Source organism: Lithobates pipiens, unplaced genomic scaffold (assembly GCF_037356315.1).
Source record: "Lithobates pipiens isolate NorthernLeopardFrog02 unplaced genomic scaffold, aLitPip1_a1.2 Scaffold_18, whole genome shotgun sequence".
Classification (NCBI taxonomy): Eukaryota; Metazoa; Chordata; class Amphibia; order Anura; family Ranidae; genus Lithobates; species Lithobates pipiens.
In genome coordinates, this window is record NW_027507758.1 from 460,055,260 (window position 1) to 460,078,458 (window position 23,199).

Below are 23,199 nucleotides of genomic sequence, written 5' to 3' on the forward strand. Positions count from 1 at the left end.
AATAAACATTATCTCTGATTTAAAAAAAAAAAATTGTTATTTTTATTTACTCAGTTAAAACGGTCTCATATACCATTGTTATATTTACATTTATAGATTGAGGAGTCTCTGTGGTGCAGCCTGACTACCATTGTTGCAGTTTCACATTTATTTTGTTTATAAAAACATGTAATAGTGCTGCAGTATCGCATATTACAGTATAAGAACTTATACATTGGTCTTTCTGCTGGCAGATGTTTTTCACAATTAGCGTTTGCACAAAGTTTTGAAAGCTTCTTTTCAGTTTTAGGGCCAGTTTACAATTTCAGCATTTAGGATACGTTTCTGCATGCACGTTTTTGATATGTTCCAGTGTGGTTTTTTTTACCTCTTTTTTTCCTTCATCCCAATTTGGGACATATGTGTTCCAGTATCTTTTTTTAAGCCTTTTGTCATGTTTCATATGTGTTCCATGCAGAAAACATGCAGCAGTTTCTACTTTTGTTGACTGCATTGGACTGAGTTGCACTGGTGTGAACTAGGGCCATTGGAATACATGGAATGCACATGCATTTTCGATGCAGATTAAAAATGCACTGGACTACATCTGTTGTTAATATTAGATCAAAAAGTGTAGCGCTCATGTGTACAATAAAGTGAAGTCATACATCTATCTTGATGCAATAAAAGCTAACTGTGTAAAAACCACTACAAACACAAGTGTTAAAACACATAACGTGCATGAAGCAATACAAGGTAACAGTCTATAAAATTGTGGAAGTAAAGCAAACTCTTCTTATTGAGGTGACACCAAACAATCAAAAGCAGAAAAAGAAGCTTGTCTGTAGTCACTCTCATCAGTGCTTCAAAAGTAAGTTAACAAACACTCTTACCAACTGGGGTGGACACACATGCCATACGACAGTGAGTCCAAAAGGCTTGTAATCCTATGGGGGCTGAGGTTGGTGTTGTACCCAAGAGGAGGGTGGTTCAATCTGATGTGGGATCCCTGACTCTTGGCTCCAAGGCTCCACAGACCGTTCTCGCAGCAGGTGCTTTTGATTGTTTGGTGTCACCGCAATAAGAAGAGTTTCCTTCACTTCCACAATTTTATGGACTATTTATTACCTTGTATTGCTTCATGTATTTTATGTGTTTTAACACCTGTGTTTATTGTGGTTTCTACACAATTAGCTTTTAATGCATCAAGATAGATGTATGACTTCACTTTATTGTACACATTAGCGCTACACTTTTTGATCTATTATTCACGTTTAACTTGGTTAAAGTGTTAGCAGCTTTTTCAATTTTTTCCCTTTTGATTGATTTGTGGTTTAGAGCAGTCTTTTCCCCACACCCTCATTTCTTGCATCTGGTGTGAACCTTTGCGCAGATACACTGTATGACTATTTTACTTTAATTTTGGAAAGAATATGATAAGATCTAAACTTACAATGTTTTGTATTAGCCTCCTTGAAATCAGGATCTTCCACATCCACTGACTCTGGGTTTCCTGTAAATTCATTGAGGCTATCTTGGATGTACCAGCTTTGGTTTTCATCAAATACAGTAGGCATCACTATAAAATCATTATCTGCACCTGTCTGCAAAAGGTAGAAAAGGAAAGTCAGCTTATTCCCGATCTTGGACTCCAGGAAAAGAGTGGTATTCTTTATAATGCAGTAGGAAGCAATATATAATATTGTTTGGGCACCTTAACAGTGAGATCCTTTTGAAGAATTGACCCTACTGTGATGCACCCAAGTACAGGAAATACATATGTGCAATTGACAGGATTAGATAGATAGATAGATGTTGGCTGAGACTAGTGTAGCACCCTACTAATGTGCTACTAGTGTTAATGCAGGCAAATTTATGTTATGACTTATGGTTAGTTTGTGAGTTTGAAATTGGGTCAGGGTTTACTGCAGGTCATGCTTAATGACTCACAGAGGTGCTTAATGACTCACAGAGGCAGGTCTCTGGTACCTCCCCCTGAATCTGGAAGTTTGGAGAAACTTCTAGAAGTTAGATGATGGAGGCCAGGAGGACTGATCTGCATACTTGAGGAAACTTGGCCAATCCCAGGGCAGAATGTCCTGGCAGGGTGGCTGAGTCAGCCCTTAAATATGGTGGAGCGATGCCAGCAGGGGAGTCAGGTGGAACATGGAGGGCTGAGAAGTTTGTCGGTGACCTAGAGGGGACCCCTGGGCCGGGGGAGGGATCTGCCTCCAGGCTGGGCTCAGGCTGGCTTACGAAGACACTGACAGCATAATGGCTAAGGAGGAGCAGGGAGCAAAGAGGACAGAATGAGTACATCAGCACACCCTGGAATAAGGGGAGAGCACTGTGCTTCTTATCCACAGCCCTTCCTATCCCTTGCCCTGGGAGATCTTCAGAGAAGCACATAACGGCATACAGAGATCCACCCCCTCCCCCAGTAGCCTATCAGGCACTCTCATTGAGGACTGGCTCACACTGAGCATCCTGGAGGGGTTGACCGGGCTGAATTAATGAGCGGGCACTGCCCAGTGACCCTGTACTTTCCCCGTTCTTTCAGCTTTGCAAATTTGTACTGCTTAACCATCGGGTTGGCAGGGGGCCCAGCGGTGTTTGTGTTTGTGGGGATGGGGGCAGCGGTGTGTGTGTGGGAGGGGTGCAGCGGTGTGTGTGGGGGGCCCTGTCCTCTATTTTTGGTTGTCCCTCTGGGATCTTCAATTCAGAGGCAGCCAGAGTTGGTGGGCAGAGCCGTGCATGTAGCTGCTTCCTTCACTCCTCCCAAAGACTCTTTCACAGGCTGATCCTGCAGCTGAAGGAGGAGACAGAGGAGATAACACAGCAGCCATGGGAGTTTTAAATTACCAGCCATGCAGTAAATTACCGAGCGCATTGTTACTAGATACAGCCCTAGCCTGCCGCTATACCACCCCAACCTGCCCTATACCATCCCCAACCTGCCCTATACCACCCTAACCTGCTGTAGGCCACTCCAACACGCCCTAGACCACCCTAACCTATCCTATAACACTCCAACCTGCCCTAAAACACCCCAACCTACCCTTTACCACCCCAACCTGCTGTGGACCACCCTAACCTGCCACTATACTAACAAAACCTGCCACTATACTGCCCTTCCCTATACCACTCTAAACTTCCCTATAACACCCCAACCTGCCCTATAACACCCCAACCTGCCCTATACCACCCCAACCTGCCACTATACCACCACAACCTGCCACTATACCACCACAACCTGTCACTATACTACTCTAACCTGACACTATACCGCCCTAATCTGCCACTATACTACTCTAACCAGCCACTATACCACCCTAACCTGCCACTATACCACCGCAACCTGCCACTATATTGCTGACTGACTTCCCTATTACTACTATATTACTAACTGCCCTGTCACTACATGCCACTCACTGACTGCCCTGTCACTACATGCTGCTCACTGACTGCCCTGTCACTACATGCCGCTCACTGACTGCCCTGTCACTACATACCGCTCACTGACTGTCCTGTCACTACATATTGCTCACTGACTGCCCTGTCACTACATACCGCTCACTGACTGCCCTGTCACTGCATACCGCTCACTGACTGCCATGTCACTACATACTGCTCACTGACTTCCCTGTGACTACATACCACTCACTGACTTCCCTGTGACTACATACCACTCACTGACTTCCCCGTGACTACATACCGCTCACTGACTGCCATGTCAATACATACCGCGCACTGACTGCCCTGTCAATACATACTGCTCTATTGACTCACACTTCCCGCTATTAAAGGATCACTAAAGCTAATTTTTTTTTTTTTAAATAACAAACATGTTATACTTACCTCCACTGTGCAGTTCGTTTTGCACAGAGTAGCCCGAACCTGGTCTTCTGGGGTCCTTCGGCGGCTGTCTCGGCTCCCCCCCACAAGGACTCAACACCTTCATGCGAGCTCCCTCTCATGGTGTGTAGTGCTTGCGGGCCCGCTCCTGTGACACAGCTGGCGGCCATAGCAGCTCACTGTATCACTTGGGCCCACCCCCCGACATGCTGCGTCATTGGATGTGATTGACAGCAGCGTGAGCCAATGGCTGTGCTGCTTTTAATCCATCCACTGTAACCAATCAACGGCAAGGCTGAGCGGCGAAGAGGATGTCGGGGGCGAGCGCAGGACTTTTGAGGGTCAGGTAATTAAAACGGGGGGGGGGGGGGGGGGGGGGCTGGGGGGGGCGATATTGTCAGATGTTTTTACACCTTAATGCATTGAATGCATTAAGGTGAAAAAACTTTTACCTTTACAACCCCTTTAAGGTACTGCAAGTTTATAATTTTACAGTACATTTGTTTTTAAAAGATATATTAGCATTTTCCCCACTATTTAGTTATGCCTTGCCAATAGTGATGGACGAACTTCCGACGGGACGTTTCGCGAACGCGAAATGCGAACGGACCCAAACGTTCGCGAAACCGAACGTTCGCCGCGGGCCCCATTGACTTCAATGGGAGGCGAACTTTGCAAACCTTCATGTCGAATTTGCGGCCACGTGGTAATTATTAGGGGGTAAAACGTAGTCCCACCATCTGGACAATGACATAATACATGTATGAGGTGAATTTGGGATCGATAACTACAAGCATTTTTATTTTATTTGGGAAATTGTTCTAACAATTCAGGACTATGGAGCTAATGAAGGCAATGGAGGAGAGGGAAGGTCAGGGACCAGGGTAGGCAAAGAAGAGGGTGCAGGAGATGATCACCAGCAGCGTGACATACCGGAATGACACATGCACCGTGATAGAGGCATCTGACAGCAGCACCGTAATACAGAGCACTGACAGCAGCACCGTGACATACAGCGCTGACAGCAGCACCGTGACATACAGCGCTGACAGCAGCACCGTGACATACAGCGCTGACAGCAGCACCGTGACATACAGCGCTGACAGCAGCACCGTGACATACAGCGCTGACAGCAGCACCGTGACATACAGCGCTGACAGCAGCACCGTGACATACAGCGCTGACAGCAGCACCGTGACATACAGCGCTGACAGCAGCACCGTGACATACAGCGCTGACAGCAGCACCGTGACATACAGCGCTGACAGCAGCACCGTGACATACAGCACTGACAGCAGCACCGTAAGCAGCCCCAGGAGGAAGTCAGCACAGCACAGGGATGGTGTGATCCCCTCATAATAAGAACCCCCAGGAGGAAGTCAGCACAGCACAGGGATAGTGTGATCCCTTCATAATAAGAACCCCCAGGAGGAAGTCAGCACAGCACAGGGATATCATAAGCAGCCCCAGTAGAAATATGACACCGCTCAACCTCTTCAAAGAGGAGGGTAGGGGCATATAGTACGGTGTGCTTTTTTGGGTCAAGGAAGTGAGCCAAATGAATTAAGAAGGTCTGTGTGCTTGATTAAAAAAATAGTTTATAGACATATACATGGTCTACTGGTCACATGTGTTGAATTCCTCCGAGATCCATGCCTCATTCATTTTTAGAAATGTGAGGTAGTTAACACTGTGGTGAGCTAGGCGAGTACGCTTATCGGTCACAATCCCCCCTGCTGCGCTGAACGTCCTTTCGGACAGGACACTGGATGAGGGGCAAGCCAACAGTTCGATTGCAAATTGGGCAAGCTCTGGCCAGAGGTCAAGCCTGCCCACCCAGTAGTCTAGGGGTTCATCACTCCTCAGAGCGTCCACATCGGCCGTTAACCCAATGTAGTCGGACACCTGACGGTCTAGGCGTTCCCTGATGCTGGATCCGGATGACACCTGTCGATGGGTCGGCTGAAAGAATGACCTCATATCCGAAGTCACCAACACATCTTCAAACCGGCCTCTTCTTGCAGGCGCTGTTGGATTGGTACCCGCAAATCCTTCTCTGGGAGTGGGAATTGCTCCTCTGCCAGCGCACGCAAAAGCAGAATGCAGCATTTCTCGAAGCAAGGCCTGGAAGTGCTGCATTCTGACAGCCCTCTGCGACGGCGGTAACATTTCCGCCATTTTGTGTTTGTACCGGGGGTCTAAGTACGTTGCCACCCAGTACTGGTCCTTGACCCTCATGCTTTTTATACGGGGGTCCCTATTAAAACACTGGAGCATGAAGGCCCCCATTTGCACTAAAGTGGAAGCGGTGTGGTGGCCTGGCTCCTGCTCATCATCCAGGATAATGTCGTCCTCTTCATTCTCCTCTCCCCATCCTCGCACAACAGGGATCCCAGAAAGGTTTAAAGCATGCTCTTCTTGCTCCTGCTCATCCGCCCCGGCACCATCCTCCTCTGACTCCTCATCAGACTCCTGTTGTTGACTTGTCTCAGATAGAGTAGCCCCCCCTGGGAATTCATCCAGCATTGCGACTTCCTCATCTTCCCGCTCCTGCTCCTCCACAGCCTGATCAATGACACGACGCAATGCACGCTCCAGAAAGAAGGCATAAGGTACCATGTCACTGATGGCGCCATGGCTGCGACTGACCAGTTTGGTGATCTCCTCAAATGGCCGCAGAAGTCTGCATGTGTCGCGCATGAGCAGCCACTGGCGCGGTGAAAAAAAACCCAGCTCCCCAGAACCGTTTCTTTCGCAGAGTTCATACAGGTAGACGTTAACTGCACGTTTCTGCTGGAGCAGCCTATCAAGCATATAGAAGGTTGAGTTCCATCGCGTCGGGCAATCGCAAATAAGACGTCTGACCGGCAGATGGTGTCGCCGCTGAATGTCAGCAAGGCGAGCCATGGCCGTGTAAGATCTTCTGAAATGGGCCGAGATTTTCCTTGCCTGCCGCAAGATGTCCTGGACCCCAGGGTATTTGACAAGGAATCGCTGCACGACCAAGTTTAAGACGTGTGCCATGCACGGCACGTGCGTGATTTTGCCCTGTTTCAATGCGCTAAGCAGATTGGCACCGTTGTCACACACCACTTTACCAACTGTCAAATTGAGCGGTGTTAGCCACTCATCTGCCTGTGAACGCAAAGCTGAAAGGAGTGCCGGGCCAGTGTGGCTCTTTGCTTCCAGGCACAACAGACGCAGCACGGCATGGCAACGTCTCACCTGGCATGTGGAATAGGTTCTGGGGAGCTTGGGCGGTGCAGTGGAAGAGACGCTAGCAGCGGAAAAGGAGGAGGCAGCTGAGGAGGAGAGGGAGGAGGATGGAGTAGGAGGAGGAGAAGAAGAGTCAGGCCTGCATGCAATCCGTGGCGGTAAAACCAAATCTACACGGGTGCCACGGGTTACATGCTTGACGGCCGTCAGAAGGTTCACCCAGTGGGCAGTAAAACTGATATACCTTCCCTGCCCGTGTTTGCTAGACCACGTGTCTGTGGTCAGATGTATCTTGGCACCGACACTGTGTGCCAGAGATACATTCACTTGCCGCTGAACATGGCCATATAGCTCTGGGATGCCCTTCTCTGAGAAATACTTCCTTCCTGGGACCTTCCATTGTGGTGTTCCAATGGCCACAAATTTGCGAAAGGCCTCCGAGTCCACCAGTTTATATGGCAGTAGTTGGCGGGCTATGAGTTCTGACAAGCCAGCCGCCAACCGTTGGGCAAGAGGGTTATCCGGCATCATCATTTTTTTACGCTCAAACATTAGGCCCACGGAAGCCTGCCTTTTTGCAGAAAAATGTGAGCTTGGCGTGATGGAAGGTGGAGTGGAGGACAATTGTGAGGAGAGAGGAGAAGGAGAAGTAGAAGACGAGGCTGGACGGTGAGAGCCTGCAGTGTGGCTTTGTGTGTTCCGTTGCTCCCACTGGGCTCGGTGATGGCTGCTCATGTGCCTTCTTAAGGCGGTCGTCCCTAGGTGAGTATTGGGCTTACCGCGACTAACGCGTTGACTGCAAAGATTGCAGATGGCAACGCTATTGTCAGCAGCGGACACGTTAAAAAAAGCCCACACTGCGGAGCCATGTGCCGGTGTCCTGGGAGCGCCAGATGTGACCGTACATGGTCGATGACTCGCTCCTGATACATTTGCAGTCTGCTTTGTCCCTGCTGTGCAATGTAAGTCATTGCTGCTTCTCCTCCCTATCTGCTGGTCCATATCTCCCTCTGAACTCCCCTCCTCTTCCTCTCTTGTGGGCACCCACGTGACATCACTAGACACGTCATCATCAACGTCACCTTCCCCACCGCTATAAGTAGAGATCTCGGAGTAGGCAGCAACACCGGGGACCAACCTCCTCCTTGGGCTGATCTGGGTACTGGCGTCAGACTGCTGAGTAGCGCTTGTTGCTACCTCCTCTTCCTGATCCAATACCAAGAGTGGCTGCGCATCAGAAATGTCCTCTTGATATGGATCGGAAAATAATTCCAGTGACTCAAGCGGAAGGTATGTGGTGGTGGTGGTGGTGGTCGTGTTGTTGGTGGTAGTGTCTTTGGGGGTGCACATAGCAGAGAGTGAAGAAGAGGGTGCAGATCGAGAGGATGAGGAGGGTGCAGAAGAGTAAGGCTGAGCGAGCCACTCAACCAAGTCTGGTGCATCCTTTAAAGTAATTGAACGCACCTTCTGCAACTTCCCACTTTGGCTCAAGCCTGTTGCTCCTGCCCTACCCCTACCACCCCTGCGGAAGGGCCTGCCTCTTCCTCTGCATGTCATTTTTTAAATGACCCTGTGACAAAACTCTTAGTCCCTATACCGCTGAAGGACTGCTGCAGTATAGGTGAGCGGTCAGCAGTGGTGCACGTCAACCCTATCTATTGTGGACCTATAGCGGTCCTTACAGAACAGCAGACTGTACCGCACTCAAGCCTATGTACCGTAGCACCCTATACCAAGTTACCAGTCCTTATAAGAACTTTTGTGGACCAAGCAGGTTGTGTATTAGTGTTTAGCAGACTGTACGTCAGTCCCTATACCGCTGAAGGACTGCTGCAGTATAGGGCAGCGGTCAGCAGTGGTGCACGTCAACCCTATCTATTGTGGACCGATAGCGGTCCTTACAGAACAGCAGACTGTACCGCACTCAAGCCTATGTACCGTAGCACCCTATACCAAGTTACCAGTCCTTATAAGAACTTTTGTGGAACAAGCAGGTTGTGTGTTAGTGATTAGCAGACTGTACGTCAGTCCCTATACCGCTGAAGGACTGCTGCAGTATAGGTGAGCGGTCAGCAGTGGTGCACGTCAACCCTATCTATTGTGGACCGATAGCGGTCCTTACAGAACAGCAGACTGTACCGCACTCAAGCCTATGTACCGTAGCACCCTATACCAAGTTACCAGTCCTTATAAGAACTTTTGTGGAACAAGCAGGTTGTGTGTTAGTGATTAGCAGACTGTACGTCAGTCCCTATACCGCTGAAGGACTGCTGCAGTATAGGTGAGCGGTCAGCAGTGGTGCACGTCAACCCTATCTATTGTGGACCGATAGCGGTCCTTACAGAACAGCAGACTGTACCGCACTCAAGCCTATGTACCGTAGCACCCTATACCAAGTTACCAGTCCTTATAAGAACTTTTGTGGACCAAGCAGGTTGTGTATTAGTGTTTAGCAGACTGTACGTCAGTCCCTATACCGCTGAAGGACTGCTGCAGTATAGGGCAGCGGTCAGCAGTGGTGCACGTCAACCCTATCTATTGTGGACCGATAGCGGTCCTTACAGAACAGCAGACTGTACCGCACTCAAGCCTATGTACCGTAGCACCCTATACCAAGTTACCAGTCCTTATAAGAACTTTTGTGGAACAAGCAGGTTGTGTGTTAGTGATTAGCAGACTGTACGTCAGTCCCTATACCGCTGAAGGACTGCTGCAGTATAGGTGAGCGGTCAGCAGTGGTGCACGTCAACCCTATCTATTGTGGACCGATAGCGGTCCTTACAGAACAGCAGACTGTACCGCACTCAAGCCTATGTACCGTAGCACCCTATACCAAGTTACCAGTCCTTATAAGAACTTTTGTGGACCAAGCAGGTTGTGTATTAGTGTTTAGCAGACTGTACGTCAGTCCCTATACCGCTGAAGGACTGCTGCAGTATAGGGCAGCGGTCAGCAGTGGTGCACGTCAACCCTATCTATTGTGGACCGATAGCGGTCCTTACAGAACAGCAGACTGTACCGCACTCAAGCCTATGTACCGTAGCACCCTATACCAAGTTACCAGTCCTTATAAGAACTTTTGTGGAACAAGCAGGTTGTGTGTTAGTGATTAGCAGACTGTACGTCAGTCCCTATACCGCTGAAGGACTGCTGCAGTATAGGTGAGCGGTCAGCAGTGGTGCACGTCAACCCTATCTATTGTGGACCGATAGCGGTCCTTACAGAACAGCAGACTGTACCGCACTCAAGCCTATGTACCGTAGCACCCTATACCAAGTTACCAGTCCTTATAAGAACTTTTGTGGACCAAGCAGGTTGTGTATTAGTGTTTAGCAGACTGTACGTCAGTCCCTATACCGCTGAAGGACTGCTGCAGTATAGGGCAGCGGTCAGCAGTGGTGCACGTCAACCCTATCTATTGTGGACCGATAGCGGTCCTTACAGAACAGCAGACTGTACCGCACTCAAGCCTATGTACCGTAGCACCCTATACCAAGTTACCAGTCCTTATAAGAACTTTTGTGGAACAAGCAGGTTGTGTGTTAGTGATTAGCAGACTGTACGTCAGTCCCTATACCGCTGAAGGACTGCTGCAGTATAGGGCAGCGGTCAGCAGTGGTGCACGTCAACCCTATCTATTGTGGACCGATAGCGGTCCTTACAGAACAGCAGACTGTACCGCACTCAAGCCTATGTACCGTAGCACCCTATACCAAGTTACCAGTCCTTATAAGAACTTTTGTGGAACAAGCAGGTTGTGTGTTAGTGATTAGCAGACTGTACGTCAGTCCCTATACCGCTGAAGGACTGCTGCAGTATAGGTGAGCGGTCAGCAGTGGTGCACGTCAACCCTATCTATTGTGGACCGATAGCGGTCCTTACAGAACAGCAGACTGTACCGCACTCAAGCCTATGTACCGTAGCACCCTATACCAAGTTACCAGTCCTTATAAGAACTTTTGTGGACCAAGCAGGTTGTGTATTAGTGTTTAGCAGACTGTACGTCAGTCCCTATACCGCTGAAGGACTGCTGCAGTATAGGGCAGCGGTCAGCAGTGGTGCACGTCAACCCTATCTATTGTGGACCGATAGCGGTCCTTACAGAACAGCAGACTGTACCGCACTCAAGCCTATGTACCGTAGCACCCTATACCAAGTTACCAGTCCTTATAAGAACTTTTGTGGACCAAGCAGGTTGTGTATTAGTGTTTAGCAGACTGTACGTCAGTCCCTATACCGCTGAAGGACTGCTGCAGTATAGGGCAGCGGTCAGCAGTGGTGCACGTCAACCAGCGGTCAGCAGTGGTGCACGTCAACCCTATCTATTGTGGACCGATAGCGGTCCTTACAGAACAGCAGACTGTACCGCACTCAAGCCTATGTACCGTAGCACCCTATACCAAGTTACCAGTCCTTATAAGAACTTTTGTGGAACAAGCAGGTTGTGTGTTAGTGATTAGCAGACTGTACGTCAGTCCCTATACCGCTGAAGGACTGCTGCAGTATAGGGCAGCGGTCAGCAGTGGTGCACGTCAACCCTATCTATTGTGGACCGATAGCGGTCCTTACAGAACAGCAGACTGTACCGCACTCAAGCCTATGTACCGTAGCACCCTATACCAAGTTACCAGTCCTTATAAGAACTTTTGTGGAACAAGCAGGTTGTGTGTTAGTGATTAGCAGACTGTACGTCAGTCCCTATACCGCTGAAGGACTGCTGCAGTATAGGTGAGCGGTCAGCAGTGGTGCACGTCAACCCTATCTATTGTGGACCGATAGCGGTCCTTACAGAACAGCAGACTGTACCGCACTCAAGCCTATGTACCGTAGCACCCTATACCAAGTTACCAGTCCTTATAAGAACTTTTGTGGACCAAGCAGGTTGTGTATTAGTGTTTAGCAGACTGTACGTCAGTCCCTATACCGCTGAAGGACTGCTGCAGTATAGGGCAGCGGTCAGCAGTGGTGCACGTCAACCCTATCTATTGTGGACCGATAGCGGTCCTTACAGAACAGCAGACTGTACCGCACTCAAGCCTATGTACCGTAGCACCCTATACCAAGTTACCAGTCCTTATAAGAACTTTTGTGGACCAAGCAGGTTGTGTATTAGTGTTTAGCAGACTGTACGTCAGTCCCTATACCGCTGAAGGACTGCTGCAGTATAGGGCAGCGGTCAGCAGTGGTGCACGTCAACCCTATCTATTGTGGACCGATAGCGGTCCTTACAGAACAGCAGACTGTACCGCACTCAAGCCTATGTACCGTAGCACCCTATACCAAGTTACCAGTCCTTATAAGAACTTTTGTGGAACAAGTGAGTTGTGAATGTTTAGCAGACTGCAGCAGAAGGGCAGCAGTCAAGTATAATATCCTTTCTATATTTGGAAGAAAGAATATTATACATGTACAAGCCTATTACTGTACCACTGATACCAGTCCTGAAAAGAACCTTTGTGGAACTAATAATAACAGCAAGTCTTTAAAATTACCCTCACTGCCTGACAACACTGCTTCCTTCCTGTCCCTATACAAATTGGCAAAAAAAGAGAACGATTAGTGGTTACTGGAACAGCTCTTTTGTGGACCTTGATAGTAACAGCTAATGATGATGATGATGATGATGATGATGAAAGACTAATCTGGCTGTCCCTGTAGCATACACCGTCCTTTCCCTTTCTCTAAACTAACAAAAGACACTCAGGCTGCTGCAAGAATCAGCAGCACAGCAAACCTATCAACACCTAACACCTATACCAGTCCTGAAAAGAACTTTTGTGTACCAAATAGCTAGTGGTTTATCTCTCCCTACTCCACACAGGAACCTGTCCCTATCTTAACAGAAGAAAGAATGTAAAATGGCCACCGGATCGGGTGTATTTATAGGTTAGGGGGAATGTACAAGTGTCCATGTGCTGTCATGTCTCAATTGGCTGTCCTGTATCACATGATAAACGTGTCACCAAAGGTTAAAGTTCTTGTATACATTAAACACGTAAGTCCGCCGCGGCGAACGACGGAAAAAGGCGTTCGAACGTGCGGACCGCGAATGTCGGAAATTCGCCGCGAAACGACCGCCGGGCGAACCGTTCGGCCATCACTACTTGCCAATTCATTTAATTTTTCTTAAAGTTTGCCTAACTCCAGTGATCTTTGAACTCTTTCACGTTGCTCAGGTAGATCTCCACCTCTCTTAGGTTGCCTCCCCCCAGTTCAAGGGCATTCAAAATATTATTGGGGGGTGATGGGGCGGGGGGGAGAGCTGCTACACACATAAGGTTTTTTATCTCAATGCATAGAATGCATTAAGATAAAAAAAAACTTCTGTCTTTGCTCCCTTAGGGTCCTTTCACACGGGGCGGATCAGTTCTGATCCGCCCCGTGGATGTCCGTTTGCTCAGCGGGGATCACTCCGCCGATCCCCGCTGAGCAGGGAGATGACAGCTCCGTCTCTGCACACTGCGCAGGGACGGACCTGTCACAGCGCCGCTCTCCCCTATGGGAGATCGGATGACGACGGACCGCAGTGCCCGTCGTCACCCGATCCGATCCGCAGACGGATGGAAAAATAGCTTTTTCCTCCGTTACACTTTTTCGGATCGGAGCGGGTCGGATGTCAGCGGACATGTCACCGCTGACATCCGACGCTCCATAGACCTCTATGGAGCACCCGTTCAGGTCCGCCTGAAAAACTGACAGGCGGGCCTGAACGGGACGTCAGTGTGAAAGAGGCCTTAAAGTTTTACTAAATCCAGGACCCTGCATTCACTATATATGGTCTTCCACGATACACAGAACACAGAAATACAATTATTTTAGTAAATCTAAACTGCTAAAAACCTTTTATCATCAGCAGTATGTAGCAGTCTTGTGACTTCTATCAGTGTCTGGCCAAGCACTGGTTAAAGCTTGTTAGGAAGAGTTGTCATTCTCCTCTGACTGTCCTGTGAAGGTACATGCCTTCTGACCCTGCTTGGACAGTGCTGATTGGCCCTGTGCCAATCACATGCAGTCTCCCAAAAAAAAAAAAAAATTCTCTGCACTTGGGGGCTAAGAATATGCATGCATCATATATACTAGGGGAGTACAACTGGGGGAATCAATGGCGGAGAAGGATCTGGGTGTTTTGCTAGATCTGCATATACAAGCTGATTACTGTTGTGGGTTTAGTAACACTTTAAATGTTCTGAGAATTTTCCTAAAACTTTTCCTGAGAATGTTCGTTCAAAATCCTTTTCGTCCATGGAGAGCTTACATTAAAGCAGTGGTTCTCAATGCCTGTCCTCAGTATCCACTAAGAGGCCAAATTTTAAATATTACATTGGGGAGATGTAGACTAGAATACTGCAATCACTGAACAGCAAATGATATCACCTGTGATGTATTCAGTTATCTTGCAAACCTGGCCTGTTGGTGGGTCCTGAGGACAGGAGTTGAGAACCACTGCGTTAAAGGAAGAAGGAGAAGGATTTACCTGATCAATGTCAGTTAATGTCTTACACACTAACAGAGGACCCACAAGACCAGAGTAGGTGTCTTTGACTGGATCCACTGATGAATAATAAAGCCATGCTATGCAGTCCGGGTCATCCTTGGTGGGAGCCGCACTCTCCGGTACAATCCATCTGTATGTTACATTGGCCCCTGGAGCCACATGGGAAGCGCTAGATTGACCATTCTGATCTTTGGTAGGAAAACCTGTTCAAAAAAATGTAATTCAAGATCTTGTTTTTTTTTCAATTAATATATTTACCACAGTGTTATAGTGTAATTTTTAATATAGCTACAACTGTTCATATGATACTAAAAGTGTAGCACCCCTTAGTGGGTGCTTCAGAGCTCCCAACTGTCCCTGATTTGAAGCAATGTCTCTCTGTCCCTCTTTCCCCCTCATTTGTCCCTCATTTTTCAAAAAGTGTTTCCCAGTGCTAAACCTTTCATCCAATTTCTAAATTGATCATTTTTACGTTTTAAAAGCCAATATAAAGGAATAGTAGTGGTAAAAAAGTTCTTGTGGATTTAATTAACCTTTTTTTTGGTTAATTCTCCTTTACGTATAATGTGGCAGGGGGCGTGTCCTGTGCCTACATACGTTTGTTAGTAGGTGTCCCTCATTCCCATCTAAAAAGATTAGGAGGTATGAGGTTACTAGTTTTAGGTAAATTTAGTTTTGACCTTTTTGTAATCAATGAGAGCAGTTATAGTTTGATTTCTGTTCTGGGTTCTGCAGGTGCAGGTTTGATACTTTCCTTTGCATCTCACTGAGCTGTGGGATACAGTGGGCTGAAAACCTTTGACCCTGGCCTACATATTCATGACTGTTCAGCCAATCCCTGGTCAGTGAGTGACCAGCAAGGGCTGAGAGGGGTATAAAGAGGCTGGGGCCTGGAACAGCTTCCTCTTGTTCCTGAGGGAGTAAGAGGAATCAGGGCTGAGGCATCCCTAAAAGATCAGCTGCAACATGCAGAAATCCTTTTTGGGGTCTCAGCTCCTGTTTGGGCTGGCTGACCTCTGTAATAAGCTCATCTGAGGATCCAGGACACAGGCAATTAAGTAAAGAAGCTGACTGATACTGCAGGTGGCAACACAGTATTCAGGGCACAGTGATATCCTGACCTTGACATGCCCAGACACAGCCGGCGCATGCCCACGGGCACACAGTGCGGCGATCAGAGGTGCTGTGTGTCAGTCTGACACACCACAACTCCGATCGTGGTATGAAGCCTCTGATAGAGGCTTCTTACCACATGATCAGCTGTTATCTATCAGGTGTGACCGTGAACCAGGAAATGGCGGTAAACAGCTTTCCTCGGTTCACGCTGACAGGGAGAGCGGCGGCTCTCCCTGTCAGAGGGGGGTCTGTGCTGATAATCATCACATTGATTATCCACACAGCCCCCATTAAAAGGTGTCCGTCAGCTGCCAATTAGTGCCCAACAACTGCCAGCCTGTCCCCATAATAAACGCCTGTCAGTGCCCATAACAGTGCCGATCAGTGGCCAAAAAATTGCCAATCAGTGCCCCATCAGTAATGCATGTCAGTGCCCCATCAATGTGTCAATCAGTGCCACTCTTTTCTTTATTCGGGAGAGCTTTTTCACAGTACTTCCAGGACCACTTCCACTTCCACTGGACTTTCCAGGGTGGATATAAAAAAAGATTAAAAAAAAAATCTGATTTTTTTTTTAATCAAATTTATTTAAATTAAGTGCTTTTGGAGTAAAAATCTATCTAAAAGGTAATTTTCTATTTAGGATACATTAATAATTTAGTTTATTAAATGGAGAATTAAATGGAGCTTAGTTATGTAGCATTAGCCTATATATTCTGCAATAACTTGCACTGTTTAGGGGATATTCACTATATCTGCATGTGCCGACATCATCGGCACATTCGCACTGAAGAAATGGCTCGCTCGTGCCATTTCTTCATTAGCTGTGCCGTTAGCAGTGGCACCCACACTGGAGTGATGCCAACGTCATTGCGGCTCCGGCCAATCACAGCGCTGGAGCCGCAAACCTGGAAGTAAGATGTCTGCGCTGTACTGTGAGGGCCGACGCTGATCCAGGGCATTGTTCTAAGGTAAGTATTTCATAATGAGGTAGTATGTGATGCATATGAGCTCATTATGCCTTTGTCTTGCAGAGTTTTTTATTTTATTTTTGGGGGGGGTTTCCCCAAGGTTTACGACCTCTTTAAGGAACGGAACCTGGGACCAAACAGCAAGATAGGTCCCTGGTCTGTGCTGCACACGAATGACACAAATATGCACTGATTGTTAGCATTATAAATGTGTAATTTTAAACAAAAAATAAATAAAATTGAATAGAATACCACCTCAATCATTTAGCATTCTGAATATTTAAAAAATGATAAATTATAGTAGCTATGGGTTACAGCACAGGATAACCCTTAGGGCTCATTCAGACAGGCACTGACACTCATCCTTTCTACTGAGCTGCTGTCTTCTTCGTATTTATCCACCTAAGAGCTGCATGCAGGCAGCCTATAGAAGTGGATGCAGACACAGTAGCTGCACAGACACCGTCACATGTCACAGACACCGTCACATGTCAAAATCTGACATGCGTGCATGCAGGAGTGGGTGCACTCAGCTTCCAGATGGATGCAAACAAAGAAAACTTGCAGTACAGGTGTCAACGCATGTCTGAATAAGCCCTTACATCAGGAAACAGAACAAATATGTTCCACCTTTTCCTTGTACACTAAATGATAGTTAAAAGAAGCCTCAAAGTATATATAAACCCAGTTGCTAAAATCTTATATAATCTTTAATATGGCAATGTGATGTTGGTTCAAAAGTACTTTTCAGTAACTTTCTTGTATTAGGTGACAGGGGGTTATTTACTAAAGGCAGGAGAAAAAAGGGGGCGAATGGCAAAAACAAGTGCTTGATTCTCTGGGTGCCACATCCAAAATACACAATGAAAAAACTGAAGAATTCCCCTTGGTGGACTTTATAGGCAACTATAGAAACTAAGTAGAAATCTATCACAATTATATAATACCAATACATTTTATTAAAGATCAAACATGATTAAAAAAAGTATATTTACTAAAGGCAAATTTACTTTGCACTACAAGTACAAACTGCACTTGAAATTGCACTTAAAGTGCACTTAGAACGCAGTCGCTGTAGATCCGTGGGGGATATGCAAGGAAAATATAAAGAAATGCATTTTAGATTGCACATGATTGGATAATAAACATGCTATAGAAGAATATGCTGTGTTCATTTCAAATTCCGAGGTTTCCAACCTCTCTAACAGGTTGCACTTTGCAAGAGAGTTTGCACTTTGCATGGGAATTTTTCCAAGAGCTTAGTAAATGAGTTGAACCTCTGCTAACTTCATAATTCAAACACGTTCATGCAAAAATTTATATTTTTTTTACTTTCCTTGTTCATGTTTAGGTATTCTTTGCAATGGGAAGTTTCACCACATTCACTAATTTCTAGTACTAATTCCCATGCAAAGTATTACTTTACTTGCAAAGTGAACAGCCAATTATGCCACCAGCAGTGCATGTGACTGGGTGGTAAATCAAGAGCACAGTTGGTAGAGAGGGACAGAGGGGGTTATTTACGAAAGGCAAATCCACTTTGCACTACAAGTGCAAACAACAAGGGCAAAGTGCACCTGAACTTGCACTGAAAGTGCACTTGGAAGTGCAATTGCTGTAAATCTGACCCCCCTCCTTTACTGGAGAAAAAAGACATTCAAGGTTTTGCATAAATTATTTTCATTGTTAGGATCAGAGGAAATAATTGGACACCTTATCAAACCATGGATAAGTAATAACTGTGAGAATGGTATTCACCTTTAACAGTATCACCAGCTTCGCGGACAGCACCTTCTATATCCTTTTGGTTGCTCACTCCATGGGCATGAATGTTGCATGTACGGCTTGCTTTGTTCTTAAATATAATCTCAATATTATCTCCTACATGTACCTTAAGGAGAGGACCTAATAATTGAAAGAATCAATATGGTTTTATAACAAAAAAAGAGTTAAAACACATATCTAATTTTCTCAAACTAGCCACATACTGTACATCATGGTTAACACTTTTGCAAATGCTTTTACATTGTCCACAGATCAAAAAACACACCTGCCTTAATTTATATCCAGAAGGAAGAGTTATGCTGGTCATACACTAGACGAAAAATCGCCCGAGTGCGCTTTAGAAAAACAAACATACATTCGTGAGAGCAAACGATCATGCCATCAAGTAATGACTGATTTTCGAACAATAAATCATTTATGAACATCAAGTTATTGTTTTGATGTGCGGTCTTTGACATATAAAAAGGAAGTGACAAAATGTATTTGACCTCTGCACCCTGGCTTCCTGTGGTTTACATATACGCCCAGAGGAGCAATGTGCATTCGTCAGAACGAACCTTGTGCGTAGTGAGCATCTCTACTACATCACCTACATCAGCACCACCTTCAACATGGATGTGGATGAGAGGACCATTGCCATAGTAATGCTTGGAGAGATGGCTATACAGCAAGCAGAGGAGCCCAGAAGCAAAAGGCGAAAGGTTATTTAGTAAAGAGTGGCTGAAGAACCGTGATAACCTCTCATATGAGATTGGTTCAAGAGCTCAAGGAAAACAATCCCAATGATTATTGGAACTATCTGAGGATGCCTGAGGAGTCCTTTCAGCTGTGCCTGAGTCAAGTGTCACCCCTCATAACAATAAAGGACACAGTCTTAAGACCTGGCATCACAGCAGAGCAGAGACTGGTAGCAAGACTTTGTTTCCTGGCAACTTGACAAAGTTTTGAAGACCTCAAGTTCACCACTGGAATCTCTGCCCAGTCGCTAGGCCGCATCATACCTGAGACCTGCCAAGCCATCATAAGAATCATGCAAGACAAAGACTTAAAGGTAATAACACAGTGCTTTTATTTTTAACTCTCAAGCACTGTAAAACAGAGCTGGCTTTGGTAATATTTGCATTTTGAAGCTCTAAACATATTAGAAAAGTCAAACCAGTTCATAACATGTCAAACTGACAAACCTAAAATGTTTTAAACCAAATGTATGTTATTCACAAAGATGTGTACTGATAATCATGTCCCCAGTTCTTTTGTGGACGATCCTGCTGTGTGAATGGTACTTTCCACTGATGCATTTGTTGAGGTTGTTGAGATGATTGGGTGTGTGTGGTTTTGTGCTGAGCTAAGTGTATATTCGTGGTGAGCTTCCCTCTTAAGCCTTTATTGGAAGTGGAGGGGATAATACATACAGATAACAACATATCAGGGTATCATGGTTTAAAGCACTTTAAACAAACAGTAAATACATTTATCTCGGATCGTTAAAAAAACTATCAATATATGACCTGCTGTATGTTCTTTAGAGTAGGGAGTCTAGTCAGGGACTAGCCTATTGCTACTCAGAGAGGAGAACAGAACAAGTGAGATATCTCAAGATATATTTAACTGCTGGTCCATAGTCATTAACCTCCCTGGCGGTAATCCCGAGTCTGGCTCGGGTTAGGATTTTACTATGATAAGCGGTAACCTTGAGCCAGACTCGGGATCGCATCGCTGGATACAGGGAGAAGTTACTTACCTTGTCCCCTGGATCCAGCGATATCCCCCCGCTGTGTGATCGAGCTGTCCTCCGCTCCATTCACACAGTGCCCGAGTGCCGCCGAGCTCCGTTCCCTGCGGTGTTACAACGCACGGGAGCGGAGATCGGCGCCAAATTCAAAAAAGTTAAAATACACAAAACACACACAGTACTGTAATCTTACAGATTACAGTACTGTATACAAAAAATTACACACCCCCTTTGTCCCTAGTGGTCTGTGCAGTGCCCTGCATGCACTTTTATATTATAAATACCGTTTTTTCTGCCTGGAATTTGGAGATTGCCCATAGCAACCAAAAACTGTCCCTTTATGTCAAAAGTGATTTTAGACCAACTAGAAAACAGCGATAATAAATTAGAATCACTTGCAGAATTGAGCGATAGCGATTTGTGGGGAAATTTGTCATCAAACACTAAATCTAATGACAGCGACAATTCTGCAAATGAGCAAATTTCAGTGTTTTTGAATTTGATTACATTATTGAATCATTTTTTATTATTATTTATTATATTATAAATTTTATCATACCTGGGATGTCTGCTAGACTCTGGTTTGAACAGATTTAAGAGAGTTATTCCTAAGAATTACAGGACTACAATATAAAACACCAAATTTCCATGCAAAATAATTGTACCGCTTTCAGCACCTAAAACCAGAATGAATCATACCGCCATGGAGGATAAGTGGAGCTTTTGGTCCCGGAATTCCACATGTTGTCATTTCTAAAAGAGGTAACAAAAAAATTCTAAAAGGGGGCTCAGTGCGGACTCTGATGTAAGGGGGCTCTGTGTGGACTCTGATGTAAGGGGGCTCTGTGCGGACTCTGATGTAAGGGGGCTCTGTGCTGACTCTGATGTAAGGGGGCTCTGTGTGGACTCTGATGTAAGGGGGCTCTGTGCGGACTCTGATGTAAGGGACCTCTGTGCGGACTCTGATGTAAGGGACCTCTGTGCGGACTCTGATGTAAGGGACCTCTGTGCGGACTCTGATGTAAGGGACCTCTGTGCGGTCTCTGATGTAAGGGGGCTCAGTGCGGACTCTGATGTAAGGGGGCTCAGTGCGGACTCTGATGTAAGGGGGCTCAGTGCGGACTCTGGTGTAAGGGGGCTCAGTGCGGACTCTGATGTAAGGGGGCTCTGTGTGGACTCTGATGTAAGGGGGCTCAGTGCGGACTCTGATGTAAGGGGGCTCAGTGCGGACTCTGGTGTAAGGGGGCTCAGTGCGGACTCTGATGTAAGGGGGCTCTGTGTGGACTCTGATGTAAGGGGGCTCTGTGTGGACTCTGATGTAAGGGGGCTCTGTGCGGACACTGATGTAAGGGGGCTCTGTGCGGACACTGATGTAAGGGGGCTCAGTGCGGACTCTGGTGTAAGGGGGCTCAGTGCGGACTCTGATGTAAGGGGGCTCACTGCGGACACTGATGTAAGGGGGCTCTGTGCGGACTCTGATGTAAGGGGGCTCAGTGCGGACTCTGATGTAAGGGGGCTCTGTGCGGACTCTGATGTAAGGGGGCTCTGTGCGGACTCTGATGTAAGGGGGCTCAGTGCAGACTCTGATGTAAGGGGGCTCTGTGCGGACTCTGATGTAAGGGGGCTCAGTGCGGACTCTGATGTAAGGGTGCTCAGTGCGGACTCTGATGTAAGGGGGCTCTGTGCGGACTCTGATGTAAGGGGGCTCAGTGCGGACTCTGATGTAAGGGGGCTCAGTGCGGACTCTGGTGTAAGGGGGCTCTGTGCGGACTCTGATGTAAGGGGGCTCAGTGCGGACTCTGATGTAAGGGGGCTCAGTGCGGACTCTGGTGTAAGGGGGCTCAGTGCGGACTCTGATGTAAGGGGGCTCTGTGTGGACTCTGATGTAAGGGGGCTCTGTGTGGACTCTGATGTAAGGGGGCTCTGTGCGGACACTGATGTAAGGGGGCTCTGTGCGGACACTGATGTAAGGGGGCTCAGTGCGGACTCTGGTGTAAGGGGGCTCAGTGCGGACTCTGATGTAAGGGGGCTCATTGCCCACTCTGATGTAAGGGGGCTCTGTGCGGACACTGATTTAAGGGGGCTCAGTGCGGACTCTGATGTAAGGGGGCTCAGTGCGGACTCTGATGTAAGGAAGCGGGAGGAGCTGGAGATCTGCACAGTGAGTAGAGAGTTAAAGGGGGGGCATGATTGCAGAGATATTAGTATAAAGGGGACTGCACTGTAAAGGGGCACTGTAATCATTACAGTGCAGTCCCCTTTATATTTATATCAGCGCTCCTGCACATTACAGCGTGGTGGACCAACATCACAAACCTCCCTGGGTCCATGGAAAAATTGGCTGCTCAGTCTAAATGAAAGGAAATTGATGTAAAAAAACCCCCAAACAACTGAAATTCGAACTCTTTAATGAAGGGGGGGGGGGGCGCTGATACAGATTCTCGCCAAGGGCGCTGGAGACCCTAGGTACACCTCTGCTTATGAGATGGTGACCCGTATACCTGAAGGACGACCTAAAGATACATAAAAAGTCTAAAGACACAGAGAAAGTCTAATACCGAAGAATTCGAACTATAGGAGGGGATGTTAAGATACAGAATACCTGGAGTTTGGACTTATGAAAAACTCATTAGAGGATCATACAGAGTCCCCCCTTACAAATAACTGTGTTCTACTAAAATATAGTTTAATAATCTGTTCTAAATTCTAATGCCACATACACACGAGTGGACTTTTTGACAGCAAAGGTCCGACGGAACGAGTCCGTCGGACAATTCGATCGTGTGTGGGCTCCATCGGACCTTTGCTTGCCAAAAATCCGGCTGACTTTAGAAATAAAACATGTTTTACATTTTCCCACCGGAACTCTGCTGGACCGAGAAATCAGTTTGTGTGTATGCTAGTCAGAAGGACAAAAATTGACACTAGGGCAGCTATTGGCTATTGGCTATGAGCTTCTATATTCTAGTCTGGTTGTATGTCATCGCGTTCAAATCCGTTGGACTTTGGTGTGATTGTGTGTGGCCAAGTCCGTTCATTCGGAAAGTCCG

The 23,199-nt window shown here is 46.8% G+C and overlaps 1 protein-coding gene across 1 annotated transcript in view; it reads right to left on the minus strand.

Annotated features, from left to right (window-relative positions):
- LOC143988585 (ceruloplasmin-like) overlaps positions 1-23,199 on the minus strand; it is a 209,706-nt gene that overhangs the window by 117,320 nt on the left and 69,187 nt on the right. Inside the window, exons 8-10 of the mRNA XM_077488263.1 lie at positions 18,373-18,537; positions 14,525-14,733; positions 1,433-1,583 (exon numbers count right to left, since the gene is read on the minus strand). Of these exons, the coding sequence (XP_077344389.1) occupies positions 1,433-1,583; positions 14,525-14,733; positions 18,373-18,537 (525 nt within the window). The remainder of the gene's footprint in view (positions 1-1,432; positions 1,584-14,524; positions 14,734-18,372; positions 18,538-23,199) is intronic.